Here is a 14,550-nt window from a genome sequence, read left to right as displayed (position 1 = left end):
TAAACAATAGAAGACAATTCAGGTTCAAAGGTGAAATATGGTGTTTCAAAATGGTAGTGCAAATTTCCTGAAGAAACAGAAAGTGTAGCATTGTTTCTTTGCTGCTGTTTACAGCACTTGTAGCAGGTAGAGTGTAGTAGGCTAGCTAGATGTTCACTGCTTCGCTGTATATTTCCACTGCTTCGATAAAACTTCAGAAAACAGGCACTACTTTGTGCTATTGTTTAGCTCAAGCTAAGGAGTAAATTTTTTTTTCAATGTATCTTACATTTCTTTGGTTGTGTAAATGCGGTGACGAGAAGTTGGCTAATAGTACTGCTGCTGAATTATTAGCTGGTGCATACCTGCCATTGTCACCTATTGCAAACAATATTTCTCCCAGTGTCCACAGACAAGCTGTGTTCTTGTTCAGTACACAACACAATGTAAAAGAAATGTCCACACCTTCGAACTGGTCTTCAAACAAGCCAGATAAAGCCAAACAGCCACTAAATAATTTAACGGGCGTTTCCAATCCATTAGGAGCGCATACATTATCTATGTTGTAATGGTATTTTAAATTATATTCCATTGAACTCTATAGCCCTACAATGGCCTACTTTATTCCACAGACTGGACTTGTGGACTGAGCTGGAAACAGCTTTTAAACAATAATCCAGGCATTATCCATCTCTTGCAACACTGGAGACACCACCATTGAGCTACAACTGCTGGTACTGCTCTTCCTTACAAGTCATATGACACTAGCACATGCACTGATTTATTAGAATACACTTACAATACACTGTACTCACATTGATAAAATGTGATAGAGGCAGCGTAGATGTTTTCCTTTGTTGCTTCAGTACTTAACACTAGCATTAGGGGCTGTAGTGATGAGCCAGTTTATTTGCTTCTTGCCTAGCAGTGCCACCTAGCTACCTACTAAGAATAAGTACTGCCTCATCTCAAGTACTGGCTCATCTCTACAGCCCTAACACTAGTGCTAAAGCAGCAAAGGTAAACATCTATGCTACAACAATAGCCTCTATTACACTTTATCACTGCTAGTACACATGTATCATAAGTCTATTCTAATTAATTAGTGCACGTGAACTTGTAAGTAAGAGCAGTACCAGCAGTTGTAGCTCGATAGTGGTGTCTCCAGTGTTGCAAGAAATGGATAATTCCTGGATTATTGTTTAAAAGCTGTTTCCAGCTCAGTTCGTGGAATAAAGTAGGCCCCCTACAATGACCAAACTCTTCCTCTCCATGCATAGGGGGACGGACACTGCCAGACTATGAAATTTGTGCTGTGTTATTGAAAGATCCTGCATGGCAGCTGATGAGTAATGGAGTAGTATAGTATTTCACATAATTGAGATGAGAATGCCAAATAACATTGAACAAATCAAATGACGAACATCCTGTAAACTGATACTTTGGGGACACTGTGACATTGTTTGTCTTTACAAATTCCTCTATACGACAGAGAGACAAATGAGACAAAAAAAATTGCATGGTGTCATCAGTTTTGTGTCAATGTTTTGGCGAACTCAAAAATGAATGTAAATTACATGATCTCTTAAAAGAGTGCTAATATGGCTAAATATTTTGCAAGCAGTAATATGTATAGTAGCAAATGGGTGGGAAATGGAGCTCCCTCACTTCATTTCAGTAGGAGTTCAGCTCCTGCACCTATAAAGGTTAAGATAGTTGTGCTGTAAAGCCTTCTGGTATACAGGCTCTGCCTTTACCAGGCAGGTACTTTAATCATAATAGTACTCTAATAAAACTGTCAGTTGCAGCTGAAGTGATTTACATTCTTATTTATTTTTCAACCTACTGGTCACTAATAGAGGGCAAACAGTCCATGAAACATAATTAATTCCCATTTTGATGATGTTTAAAGTGTAGCAAACAAGCTTACCAGATACTGTATACGTACAATTTTTGTAGTGATGCAATTGCAATTTTTGCGATTGCTTGGCTTTTACGTAGCAATATTTTCATCCTCAAAATTTGCTATTATTAGTGTTATCTCTATGCTTTCTAATAGATAACCTCAGTGAAACACGAGTGATCCTCAAAAATATAATCACAGTAATTCTGAAATGTGTTGATCCATGAAAATTACGTACTTTGAAAATTTGTACTTGTACAACATTTAAAGATTTTTGTGAAGTACTTAATGCTCATAGAAAGTAACCTAAGACTGTCTATACTAGAGGTTGCCGCATGAGGGGAGAAATTCAGAGTGTGTGTGTGTTGCTAATCTCAATTATGTAGCTCTATTATGTATGTTTGCATCAAGTGTTATGTAGTTAATAATGAGATTCAGAGAAAGTTGGATGCACTCTAAGCACCGCATAAATATATTACCCTTAATTGCATTGTTTTATTTGGTATTTCACATGACCCTCAATAGTCACAATACAATTTGAAAAACGATGGGGTTGACTTGGGTTGATTAGATATTCGGATGGTAAGCTTCAAGGTGGAAACGCAACTTTTCTACGGAAACACAACGGGAACTTTTTTTGTCTGCTATTGTACTTTGTTTTGTAAAAGCACTAGGTGATTGGAGTGAAATTAATACGTTACAGTTTGGTGTGTAGAACTTCTCCAGAATTGACGCGTACGTATTCTATAATCAGAACAATGATACTTTACTGAATTAAACTGAGATCGATGTATAAACCTCTTCAATAAAATGAGTTTCGCATAATTTGTTTTAGGGGTGCTTAAATCGTGTCCAACCTCCTCTGAGTGGGATTGGTTGTGTCACCACTAATAAAGATGCCTTCAATGCTGGCAGGCTGGCCAACTTATTAACACCTGTAAACAAAAGGCAATAAAGGCTTTCAGATCCCTTTGATCCAGCAACTGAGGCCAGCCATGCATGTTTCCTACAAGGCTCAAACGAATAGTAGTTTTCTGTATTCGAATATTTACTCAACTATTGTCCGAATATTCGGTGTAAGGTTTCATTGCTATGAATGCAATCCAGTAATTAAGGTGGCCACTACCAAGAAGCCTATAAAGAACCACAAACAAGTTTGTGGCTTCGTATGAATAACTTACTGAGAAGAAAAGGGTAGCATAGTGCCCTTTCTGAAAGGATTACTGCTGCGATATTGTGATGGAAAGTGTTTATAACAAAGTAGAAGTATCTGGAGTAAGCCATGAATCCATATGAAGTCTTGTGCTTACGGCGATCTGCCACAGCATTAGTACATCTTCACCAATTAGTGGCTGCCTAATGCTATTTCTACTGTTCGCTTCTTCACCACCATTCTTTCCATTCAATAGCATGATCTCCGCTTCCTTAATTGCTTACAGCTAATCATGTGCCATTGTATAACGATCACGTGCGAATATTTGGGGGTTAATTTTATTATTCTAATACTATGCCAACGAATATTAATACGAATAATCGGCTATTCGTTTGAGCCCTAGTTTCCTATTTGCTCAGATTCAGGAAGACGCACATGCACATGCGGACTTCTCAGCTCTGCTCCTAGTTTCCAAGAAGAATGAGAGATTGAGGCTAGTGACAAATCTGAAATTCCTGAATTGGTGGGTGGACACACCTCACTTTAAAAGTGGAGAGTGTGTTGAGGTAGGAAGATTGGCTATTCTAGGTGAACTTGAAAGATGCTTACTTTGCTGTACCAGTCCATCAGTCTGTTGTTGTAGAGAAAGTGGCTTTTATATCAGCAGCATGTAGTCAGTCACCGACAGCATCTGGAGTTGCTTGCAATTTATCATATTGATTCTAAGAAATCGGTGATGATACCAACACAGGGACTAGAGTTCTGACTGATCTATTACCTTGCTTTGCTTACAGACAAGATCAAGCAAATTAGCCCCAGACAGTCTGAAGCCCAATATAGGTGGAGCCCTCCAACTACACTAACTTTTCTAGTTTGTGAAAACCAGGACTACAAGACCTTTCTTATCTATTCAGATGCCCCTCTCTCTCTCAAGCCAAAGAGCAGTAAGTAGGGGAGTACACACACAGTGTTTTGAGCCAGCTGATTAGCTGGTATTGGGGATACAGCTGTGGTGAGCTCTGGACAGGGCCATCTGCTCAGACTGAATGCTCTTCCAATGCATTTTCCAAGTAATCTGTGGAGTCTTTGGCACAGTGGAGGTGGACCTGAATCACCCCACCTTTTTTTTGCTGGAGACCAAATTCTCTGGTAGTGGTGATGGGTACATTTAAGAAGGAGAGGCATTTGAGGACCTGCTGACCTTGCAAATTTCATAGCAGGACTCATTGAATAAGGCTTCCAGAGTAGATCTTCAGTTGTGTTCATATCAACATTTTGTTCTGTTCATGATCAGGGAGATAGTGTGGCAGTTGCCAGGTTCTTATAATCTGTTGATCACTCAAGGCTATCCATTAGTGCTGAAACAAATAGCAATTTTTACTATTTTAATAGTTGTGAACAAAATGACCGAATATTCGATTATTCTTTAATGCTTATACTTCTATTGAACAAGTACTAAAACCTTTTGCTAGGGAGCAAGGTAAAGCCTAACAGCTATTTCTATCTTTTCTAAAATAGAATTTTTATAGCATAGATACATCACTTCATTCACAATCTTAAGTTTCAACGCTGGATTTTCCATCTGAATACAGTGTACAAAATGCTAACGGCTATTCGAATAGTGTGTTAACGAATTGAATAGTGTCATGCCAACCGAGTAGTCAAATAACCGAATAATCGTTTCAACACTAGTATCCATAGGTTCATTTTCAAAAGACTGGTATTTACAGGGCAGTTTTACACATGCACACTTCGTTTCCAGTGCAACAATAGCATGAAACCACTGCATGATTTGAGCTTTGAGAATTGTTTTTTTCCCTGTCCAGAAGCACTCTGACAAGTTATAGAGAGGTTGTAAGTAAGATTATTATTATTGTCATGCAGACCTCAAAAGGGGTATGGTGCACAAAAAAGTACATAAGAAGTACAGTAAAAACTATAGTTAGTATATATAGGCTGTATTAAGTGGAAGTGTGACTATAATAATTCAATTGTTTACTTTGTTAATGGCCTTCAAGTTAAACATTTACCATCACTGTTCTTACATGTTGTAATAAATTACTGGTGTGTTTGCTTTGTGGAGCACATTGTCACTTTGCAATGCTAATTTACATGCAATTTTTATTAGACTGTTATTGAGACAACCTCCTCAGCTGTCTTGTTGTGGTCGACGTTCATGCCGAGTATGCATTGAAGCCATCAGAAAGTAAGCATGTACCTTATGTGGTAGTGTGTGTATGTGTTGGGGTGTGTTAAGACACACATAGTATGTCATGAAGCAAAAGACAGCTGGTTCAGGGGTGTGACACATAGTGTGGTATACCAGCAGTGCCATGCTAAATGGTACATACTGTACATAGTTGATCATCTGGCCAAGACTGCACACTGTATAAGAACCACACTATAGGGAAAAATAGAGTACCGTATGCCACCTTTTATATGATTGACTTTTAAATATCATACAGTATGGTAGTAGTGATCGAGAAGGGTTGTGTTTTCCTGTCTATCCGTGCACCTGTAGTTGTGTGGCATGAAAAGCATCCAGTGTGAGCACTTTGTAGACTCTGTTACAAGTAAGCTTTACTCTGTGGCACTTACTATCAATTTGAAATACGAAAGCTAATGGTTTGTGTGTATGCTGGGAGCAGCTTCCCTAGTGGACTGTACAGGTATTGTAACAACTGAAAAACGATGGTGCTGGCCTTCTATGTTACCAGAAATTGTGTATCTCTTACATCATGCTTTAAAATATTGAATCTCTATTACTTATCGCAAAGGATAGTGTTGACTGTAGTAGAAGTGGCAGAACATCAACTTGAATAATTAATGGATTTCTCCATGAATGTTGTATTAGGATGAACTGCTCTATTAGAGTATCTTGACTGCTACTTGTATTGTCCATTTTAAAACATGTTTGGTTTTTGTGTTATTACTCCATATCTGTTACTCTGATTTACTTGCAACCACAAAAAGCTTGAACTGTGATAGGTAGACTACCCATTTCACACAATGATTTTTAGCTAAGTAACAGGTTGTCTAGCATGATGATTTTTTTATGAATCTGGATTTCATGCTTGTTACCAATGGTTGGCTTTGCTTTACAACTATGTAGCTGTCACTGAGATTCCTTTCAAACCACTAAAGGTTTACACTATGATGGCTAACCTGTGCACATATCGATTTCAACGTATGCACATTAGCAGTTAATTTGACAACAGGTAGATATTTTGTGTTTTGAATAATACGTGGATAATAATTATCCGTATAAAAATTCATGCAAAAAATCAGGGGGAAAGGTGACATGTGCCATTTTGAATTTTAAAGTAGGTGCATGCCCACAGCCGACCTTTGGGCTGTAGTCGTGCGCCTGGTTTACTGAAATTGTTTTCTGAATAGTGTGTGTGCGTGTAAGTGAAATCTCCACACAAGTAAACTTTGCTCTGAGGTGGTTTCTTTTTGGTGGTCTGAAATACAGGTGTGGCAACTCGATCTCCTCAGACTCTGTGAACTACTTCCTTTCTGGTTTATAGCACTTGTCCCCTTTTGCCACTGACACCTTCAATTGTAGTTGATACCACATATTGTAGTATAGTACATTGTCAAATTAAGAATTGGTGATTTGAAAAATGTCAATGGGCATTAAATAGAAATAATGCACACTGCATATAGCAAAGGATAAATATTTGGTGGTTTAATAAATCTAGAGGATGCACAGCCACCCCTTTTTGCTTACTGCTTTATGTACTGAATTCCTTGGAAAAAAATACTTAGAATATGTATACTTTGAGAATTTTGTAAACAATGAAGCACCTATGCAGTCATTTAAGAACTCTAACAATTCAAAAGTAATTATTTAACCCCATCCACTTACAGAATGCCAATTGCTTCCATCACTACTAAATTAAGTGTCAACAAGAGTGCAGGCCAACCCATTTCATTACTGTTTGTGCAATAGGAGTCCAAACAACTAAATAGTCAACCACAAACTAGACATGCAGTCACATGTCTTTTGCTCATGTAGTCAAAACAATCTGTAACATCACACTTGGCAACACCACAAATATTGTAAGCAAGATAAGCACATTAGAAATGATGCAATATGAGCTGGTAACCCAGCTGCCTATTTTGTTATTGAGTGCATGATGCAATATGCTAACATGAACACTTGAAAACAGGGAGTCCAGCAATGGAATTAGTGTAGATATAATAAAATCTAATGTAATTCACGAATGGGATATGTTACTCACGGACAGGGCTGGATGCAGCTTTTAAGGTTGCGGAATAGTTTTAAATGCGTGGGCGGAGCAAATTACAAAACCTGCTTTAAACCAAGCAGGGATAAATAATTTCAACAACTGTGTTGTGTTAGCAATACACCTAATTGTGTTTGTTTGTTTTTACTACAGAACAATGACTGTTTTTGGGTGTGTAGTTTACAATAGAGCAAAAAACCAGACTAACAGATTGTTGAATCCTTACAATTTCAACACAAGTGACTAAACAACTAAAATATCTAGGTCCTGTGGTCCACCTGCCTCAAACTACACTGTAGCTACATAAAAACGTTAAATATGAAGGGCTTCACCTGCATTTAAAACTTTTCATGCTGCTAGACTGGTTTTATGGGCTTCTCAAAAAGTATCGATAGGCATTCGAAATTTTGAATGATTGCCCGTGACTATACCGTAACCTTAATAATCCAGATATTATCTAGCTCATGTAATGTTGGAGACACCATTACAGAGCTTTCCCCAGCAAAATAAAGTAGAGCGGTGAAACTATCAATTTGCTAACAACATCAAAGTCAATTTGTTAATTATAATACATTCCTATTACTACATCAAAGGAATTTTGAGTAAAGTAGAGTGGTGCTGTGCCACTCTACTGCTCTTTAGGGAATCCCCTGCATTATCAAGCTACACCCACTCTTCTTCCTCTTATATTAAGGTCCAATTTATTAGAATATTTGCAAAAAGTATGACAGTAGTTGAACTATAGCTTTGTATTAATTGATTTGCCATAATTTATAGTGAAACAGGTAGATAGACGTACAATGATACCTGTACATGCATGTTAATTACTTTTCAGTACTGATTGGGAAGGCAGCGCAAGACTAGTGCAGAGGTTTCCCCAGCAAAATAGAGTGGCAAAAATGTCGGTTTGCTGAGAAACTAAGGGGTCAGTGACAAAAGGAGACAAGTGCCACTTACAAATTTAGGTAATCGGATGGTGGTTACTTTGATTTAGTCGAGACACTTTTTGCGGTTTGTTTTAAATGCAAAAAAATTTTCCCAACGAAAGTTTCCCCGTTTACTGTAGCTGATAATTAGTATTAATGTATAATGCTATCAGACTTGTAAGATAAAAATGTCCTTCGAATATGAACTGTACACTGCTGCAAGTCCTTTGATTTCTATGGATATTGACACCTCCGGCTGTGAACACTTTGTATATATAGCCCTGTTCATTTGCCATTCAAAATGTGTATAACTCAGTGTTGTTACCAATCAACCTTCAGCTATAGTGCAGACTAGCACTATGAACATGCAGTAAGAGATAATTACCAGGCTGTCTCATATTGGTTCAGAGGAGGTTTGTCACGCATCACCATGCATCTGAAGAAGTGTTGAACTAATTCAACATTGACATCTCTTAGTATTCTAAAAGACAGATTTTATATCCATACCAGAGTGTCCCAGCACCCTTACAAACCTTCTCAGTACAATGGGCTGCTATCCTAGCTGCTAAACAAGCCTTAACACCTAGAACAATGCTTGATTGTGTAATTTTACTTCACGATGCATAGCCAATAATGGACTTTATCCACAATGACATCACGAGCACAAGGTGGCCGCGCTATTTTGGGTATTAATGTACAGGCGCCTATGGAGAATTTGTTTTGATCGATCATATTTCACTTGTGAAGAAGATATTGACCAGTAGCCAACAGGTATGGGTATAACGTAACAAAAACCATTGCAAACAAGCGTTATCTTGAAAAAATTTCCACCATGCATTACAAATCATTTATTGTGCTGTCTTGTACCCATGCCTGTTGCTTAGAGCTCGATATCTCCTTCCCTGGCTGAAATATGATCGATCAAAACAATTATGGGTACAAGACAGCACAATGTATCAGACGAAGATACATTGTGCTGTCTCGTCAAACCAATATCAGACGAAGTCCATAGAACTTCGTCTGATATTGGTTTGTGGGTTTATGGGTGGTACCCTTTGGCATGTAATCAACATACTGGCTCACAATAACAGTGTTACTTTGAGATTACAGCTGCATGTTGCCATAGCACCTGTCTGCAGCGGTAATTTTTGAGGGGAATGGCAATGTTTTTTATCCCAGGCTTTTATTTCCTTCCCAGCATTTTTGATCTGGCCTGCACCATTTTTGTAATAGTAAGTAAACATACACCTGTATAGAGAACCTTTACAGAGAATGTTGTTACTGTATATCTGCAGGGGCTTCCCTAAAGAGCAATGCAGCACTACTCAAAATTCTTTTGAGTGGTAAAAAGAATGCATGTGATAAACGAATTGACTCTGATGTTGGTAGCAAATTGACACTATTACCGCTCTATTGCTGGGGAATGCTTTGGGTAAGTTAAACAGGTTACCAACATAAGTTGAATGTTCAAATAGTGGTTCCGGTATCATACAGTATGATAGTACTGTATATACAAATAGCGAGGAATCGAACAAATAATCGAATGTTTGAACTGTTTGTCCCAGCCCTAATTTGAAACCAGGTGTTTATTTCCCAAATGTGCTCCCGGCTTATGGTCGAGACAGGTGCTTGTTTGAATGTGACAAGGAAATGCAGTACCTGACGTATGACAAGATCCAGTAATTACACTGTAGCAGTATTTTGTGCAAAGTTGGTCACTACACTAGTACAGTACTGTAGCTACTTCACCAATAGCAGGCTTCAGTTTGGCAGTACAATTTATGTACAGTGGAACCTCTCTTAACAAACTCCTCTAATTAAGGACACGATAGAAAACACTTCCATAATAAGGACAAAAATTTTGGTCCCAACAGGTCTGGTTAATACATTTTTTACCTCTGAAAGAGGAAAACCTCTATATTACATCATGATATAGGATCAAAAAGTGGCCAAAACTTCTGGGTCCCAAAATGTCCATAATAGAGAGGTTCCACTGTATTGTATCTGTAAAACCATTCTTGTTAAATTTGCAGGTTTTGTCACCTTGGCAATATAATTTACCACCCTGCAATAAATTTAGGTGCTATTGCATTAAAAGTTACTAACCTTGGTGTAAAATTTTGTCATAACTACCGTATAGCTGGTAATTTTCGAAAGGTTTTTATTTTCGGATATTTCGAAGAGGCCCTTCTCTTCGAAAATAAATTCCCACATCCGGTTGTTTTCGAAAATAAATTCCCACAAGTGAAAGCAATCGTACAACTTTCGGCGATTCGTTCGTGTATTCCTCGAGTTCTAGCTCAGTATTGCTGATGATAATGGGTAAACTGTATCATTACTGTACCAATAACCAGAAAACAGGTGATCCAGAATGGGAATTGATGCCGTCTGCTCTAGAATCTATGGTAGGATAGCTAGCTATGATCGAGCCTGATCGTACCAGTGAATTCACTCCACCCGAGACTCCCTCAGTCTTCTCTCCAGTGCACAGGAATGGGGATTATTCCATCAGTAAGTCAGTTTTCGGCAAACATTTACGCACCTTCATAATTTGCGACACGAATTTCCGTTTATTTGAAATCCATCCGGACTTCGAAATATGCACTCTTCGAAATTAAAATCTTTCGAAATTCAGATTTTGTTTCTTGTGCGAAAATTTCTGTTTCGAAAATAACCCGCTATACGGTAGTTGATAGTTCTATAAACAAGCTGTGCATTTCATGCATATTGACATGTTGTAAACCATACCATGTCCCACATAATGCAAGGCATCTGTATCACATGTGCGCCTGTCCCGATCTCAATTGTGTTGATATGGTGGATGCTATGCTATGTATCTGTTTAAGTATGTGCTTAAGTATAAATGAGCACTTCTGTAATTTTGTATTCATAAACCTGCTGTCCGGATAAAGACTCTTCCATCAGCCGTTTCACCAAATTTGAGAGTGTCACAAATAAGAAGACAAGAAGTTTTTCATGTACATTCATATTACTGCTACATGCACTCGCTGATCTGCATATATGCCAACAATACTTTACTCATCTGCAACAAATTTAGTTGTATAGTTCTAGTAAGCCGTGAAATTTAGCACTGGATTTATATAGTTCAGACATGGTAATCAGCGTAGAAATCATTTCGTACTGTGCAGCATGTTGAGCTTCATTGAGCTCCAGCAATTTTATGGTGAAATTTGCAATAGCATGTTATTTAGAATAAAAGCAATTGACTCTGTGTCTGCAATGAAGCAACAATACTTTTTCATCATATAATTATCATTGGAATGCAATTACATTACACAAAAACATATGCATTATGACATGATGTCGAGCAAAAATCATCTAATACAGCATTATGGTTAAAGCACCGCCGCATGTGTGTACAGACAATGCAGCATGAGTGGACGTGTTGAGAGGGTAATACAGCACGAGGCAAGGCTGAGTGTTTTATTAACCTTGAGACTCTCCCGAGTGCTGTATTTTTGTACACACAAGCATAGGCAGAACTTTAAGTGTTTTATTGTACTTTGTGGTCTTCTTGCTTGGTGCATGCCTAAACCTCTTCAATTTTCAGTGATCATACTATTGGTAATTGTTCATGTAATGTACTTCTAGTTGTAGAACCAACTGGTAGTTTTAGTGATTTGCAATATCATGCTGGTGATCAATTGTGCTGTCTGAGTGAGATTTGTTTTTGTAACATTCCTTACATAACCGTACTACATAACTGTACTGTATTTGCCCAATTATCCACACACAACTGTACTGTATGATTCATACACTACAGTTGTGTAGCTATTTAGTAGTTGTATGGAAAATACAGTATGCAGCAGCACTTTGATCCTCTCACGTAAAGTGCAATATATCAGGAGGTTTGTGTGCAATCAAGAGTTAATATTAGTGGAGAAGAGAGTACAAATGATTCTGTATGATGTGTTAAGGTGGTGGTCACCTGGTTTGAATGATATTTTTAAAATTCAATTATGAATACATTTAGAGAACTATGTTAAAGCAAACAATCACTGTAGACCAGCTCTTTCTCTATCTACTTGCAGATTTGAATGACCATCAGATGTTGAACAACAATGCTATAAAACAGTATGCAAAATTACTTTTAGTGTCAGTTTACGTAAAGCTTGTTGCATGTTAAGGCCAGTAATGTATCAGAGCTCATTATTAAAATGTGTGGCTGACATCGAGGGCCTCAAGGTTGCTATTTTTCATGTCATGCAGTACTTAGGCCGTACAATGTTAATTATATGTTTCTGGTCTTAAAAATCGACCAGGTGACTAGGTTTAAAAAAAAATTTTTTTTGCAACTTTTTGATGTGGTACACTACATTTGACATAGCAGTACATGGAATTATAGTTATATAAAGTCATCGCATCTTTATAAATATTATAAATCTTTGTATGGTGATTGCACAATTCTTTCTGCAAAAAAAAAAGAACTTTTCATAGCCTTATAACAAGAGTTAATAATAAGAGAGGAGAGTGTCTAACGCTGTATAGGCCTGTAATAGATGATTGCGCAGAAGTTAAACGGCTTCCTTTCCGTGTAACGTACAGGCTTCTAGTATTTGTTCGTTTCCTTACCGCAATTAGTTTAGCCGCACCGTGATGAATCCTCGAGAATATTCGAAGACTGAACTAAAGACTGAGCTGTATGTACAGGGAACAGTGCTCCTTCAATTGAAGAATGCTCAAAGATAGGGTAACATGGCGACGCAGTGAAAATTCGAAGCGATACTCCGCCTTTGGTTCAGTGTTTATTGGTTTCTCAGATGCTCTCCCCCAGAGTTATCTTCGAGGTTAACAGCAACACTTCTTTACGCAACAGAGCGATGCTCTTCGTGGTGAACTTTAACATCGAGTTGAACGCACGCCCTTGTGTCTGGGATAGCCTTTGTGGTTAAATGCGAAAATATACTAGCCAGTCTGTCGTTACGCGGAAAAGAAGCCGTTTAACTTCTGTGCAATCATCTGTTACAGGACTATACGGCGTTAGACACTCTCCTCTCTATGTTATTAACTCTTGCTTATAATGATTGAGTTTTGTCATTGTTGCTTACCCTAATTGTTCCAATTAAGTTTCCATCAGGGGTACGTGTGAAAAAATGTTGGTTGAGAACATTGCTATATTTGCTTACAATGTATATCACTTGTTTTTTACATTGGTATAACATTCAATGGAACCTACATGTGTAACACTTTCACACCTCAGATTAAAGGAGCCGCCCGGGATACATTTCGTATGTAGCCCAGCTAACCGGACTACATACAAAATGTAGACCGGGCTACAACTGGGCAGTGATTATATAGACATTGAGGCTGAAATGGATTGTGGGGATCGATTAATAATTAATACTTACATGATTAGGATACATGACTTGGATTTTGCCATGAAAACCACTCAGACGGAGAGTGTTTTGTTATCCTCGCCATCCTAAACGAGTTGAAAAATGTTGGGCTAAGGTGAAAACTAGTGCTATAGTTTTTTCATCAATCATTTCTGCATGTTTTCAAATACAGACACGCCACCATCACAAAGCTACCACTCTGCACAGAGTAACCACTCTGCAAGCAAGCTTACCTGTCTAGGCCTTTAGTGAACTCCGTCCTTTTTCCAAAAATGATTTAATAGCACTGATTAAAATAATAAACTAGCGTAACCTAAATTCTCCTTGATATCTCTAGGATATGTCCGTTTATCATAACCAAACGTAACCAGAGCGTACTAGTTGCTGACCCATAATCAAAAATTTTTAGTATGCATCTATAATATATCCAGTGGCTGCACTTGTATTGGCCTGGGTGATTGATCCCCATGTACAGGCTATCAGCCTAGTAAGTGCTACATATTAGCTGTAACACGGGGCATTCAGGCTTTGCCTGATATGTATGCCCTCATGCCCGTGTTACAACTATTACATGTAGCTCAAAGTAGCTGATCCTATGTATGTATATATGGAAAAGAAGTGAACGAGTTAAGTTGTCTACAGATCTGTCAAGGTCTTGCGCTGTGTGTTTAGGTCAGTAATCACTAATCTTTGAATCACACTGGTGACTACTTTTGAACTGCTTGGATTTTGCAAATGATTTGGTTCACTTAATTTGTTAAGACGTGTGGTAAGGGAAGATGTTTCATCATGCCACAAACTGAAGTATGCATTTCTATCACTTTTTAAACTAGCGGCTGATGTTACTGGGTGTATTTACAGTTAGTATGCATGTACACACATAAACATGTAATATGTTTGAAACCTAATAAATATACACCATTCATGTTTAAACCTTGTATCAAGACACACGGTAGTGTGTCGTGCGGCCCAAGAAGCC

At 38.0% G+C, this 14,550-nt stretch overlaps 1 protein-coding gene across 5 annotated transcripts in view; it reads left to right on the top strand.

Moving 5' to 3' along the window:
* Window positions 1-14,550, top strand: part of LOC136246744 (uncharacterized) — a 59,076-nt gene that overhangs the window by 31,042 nt on the left and 13,484 nt on the right. For all 5 annotated transcript variants that reach the window (XM_066038301.1, XM_066038302.1, XM_066038305.1 and 2 more), the window contains one exon: window positions 5,164-5,241. In XM_066038301.1, the coding sequence (XP_065894373.1) occupies window positions 5,164-5,241 (78 nt within the window). The remainder of the gene's footprint in view (window positions 1-5,163; window positions 5,242-14,550) is intronic.

The sequence above is a fragment of the Dysidea avara genome, chromosome 2 (genome assembly GCF_963678975.1).
Source record: "Dysidea avara chromosome 2, odDysAvar1.4, whole genome shotgun sequence".
In the NCBI taxonomy this organism is placed as follows: domain Eukaryota; kingdom Metazoa; phylum Porifera; class Demospongiae; order Dictyoceratida; family Dysideidae; genus Dysidea; species Dysidea avara.
Note: the sequence above shows the minus strand (reverse complement) of the source record. Positions and strands in the feature narration are given on the sequence as shown.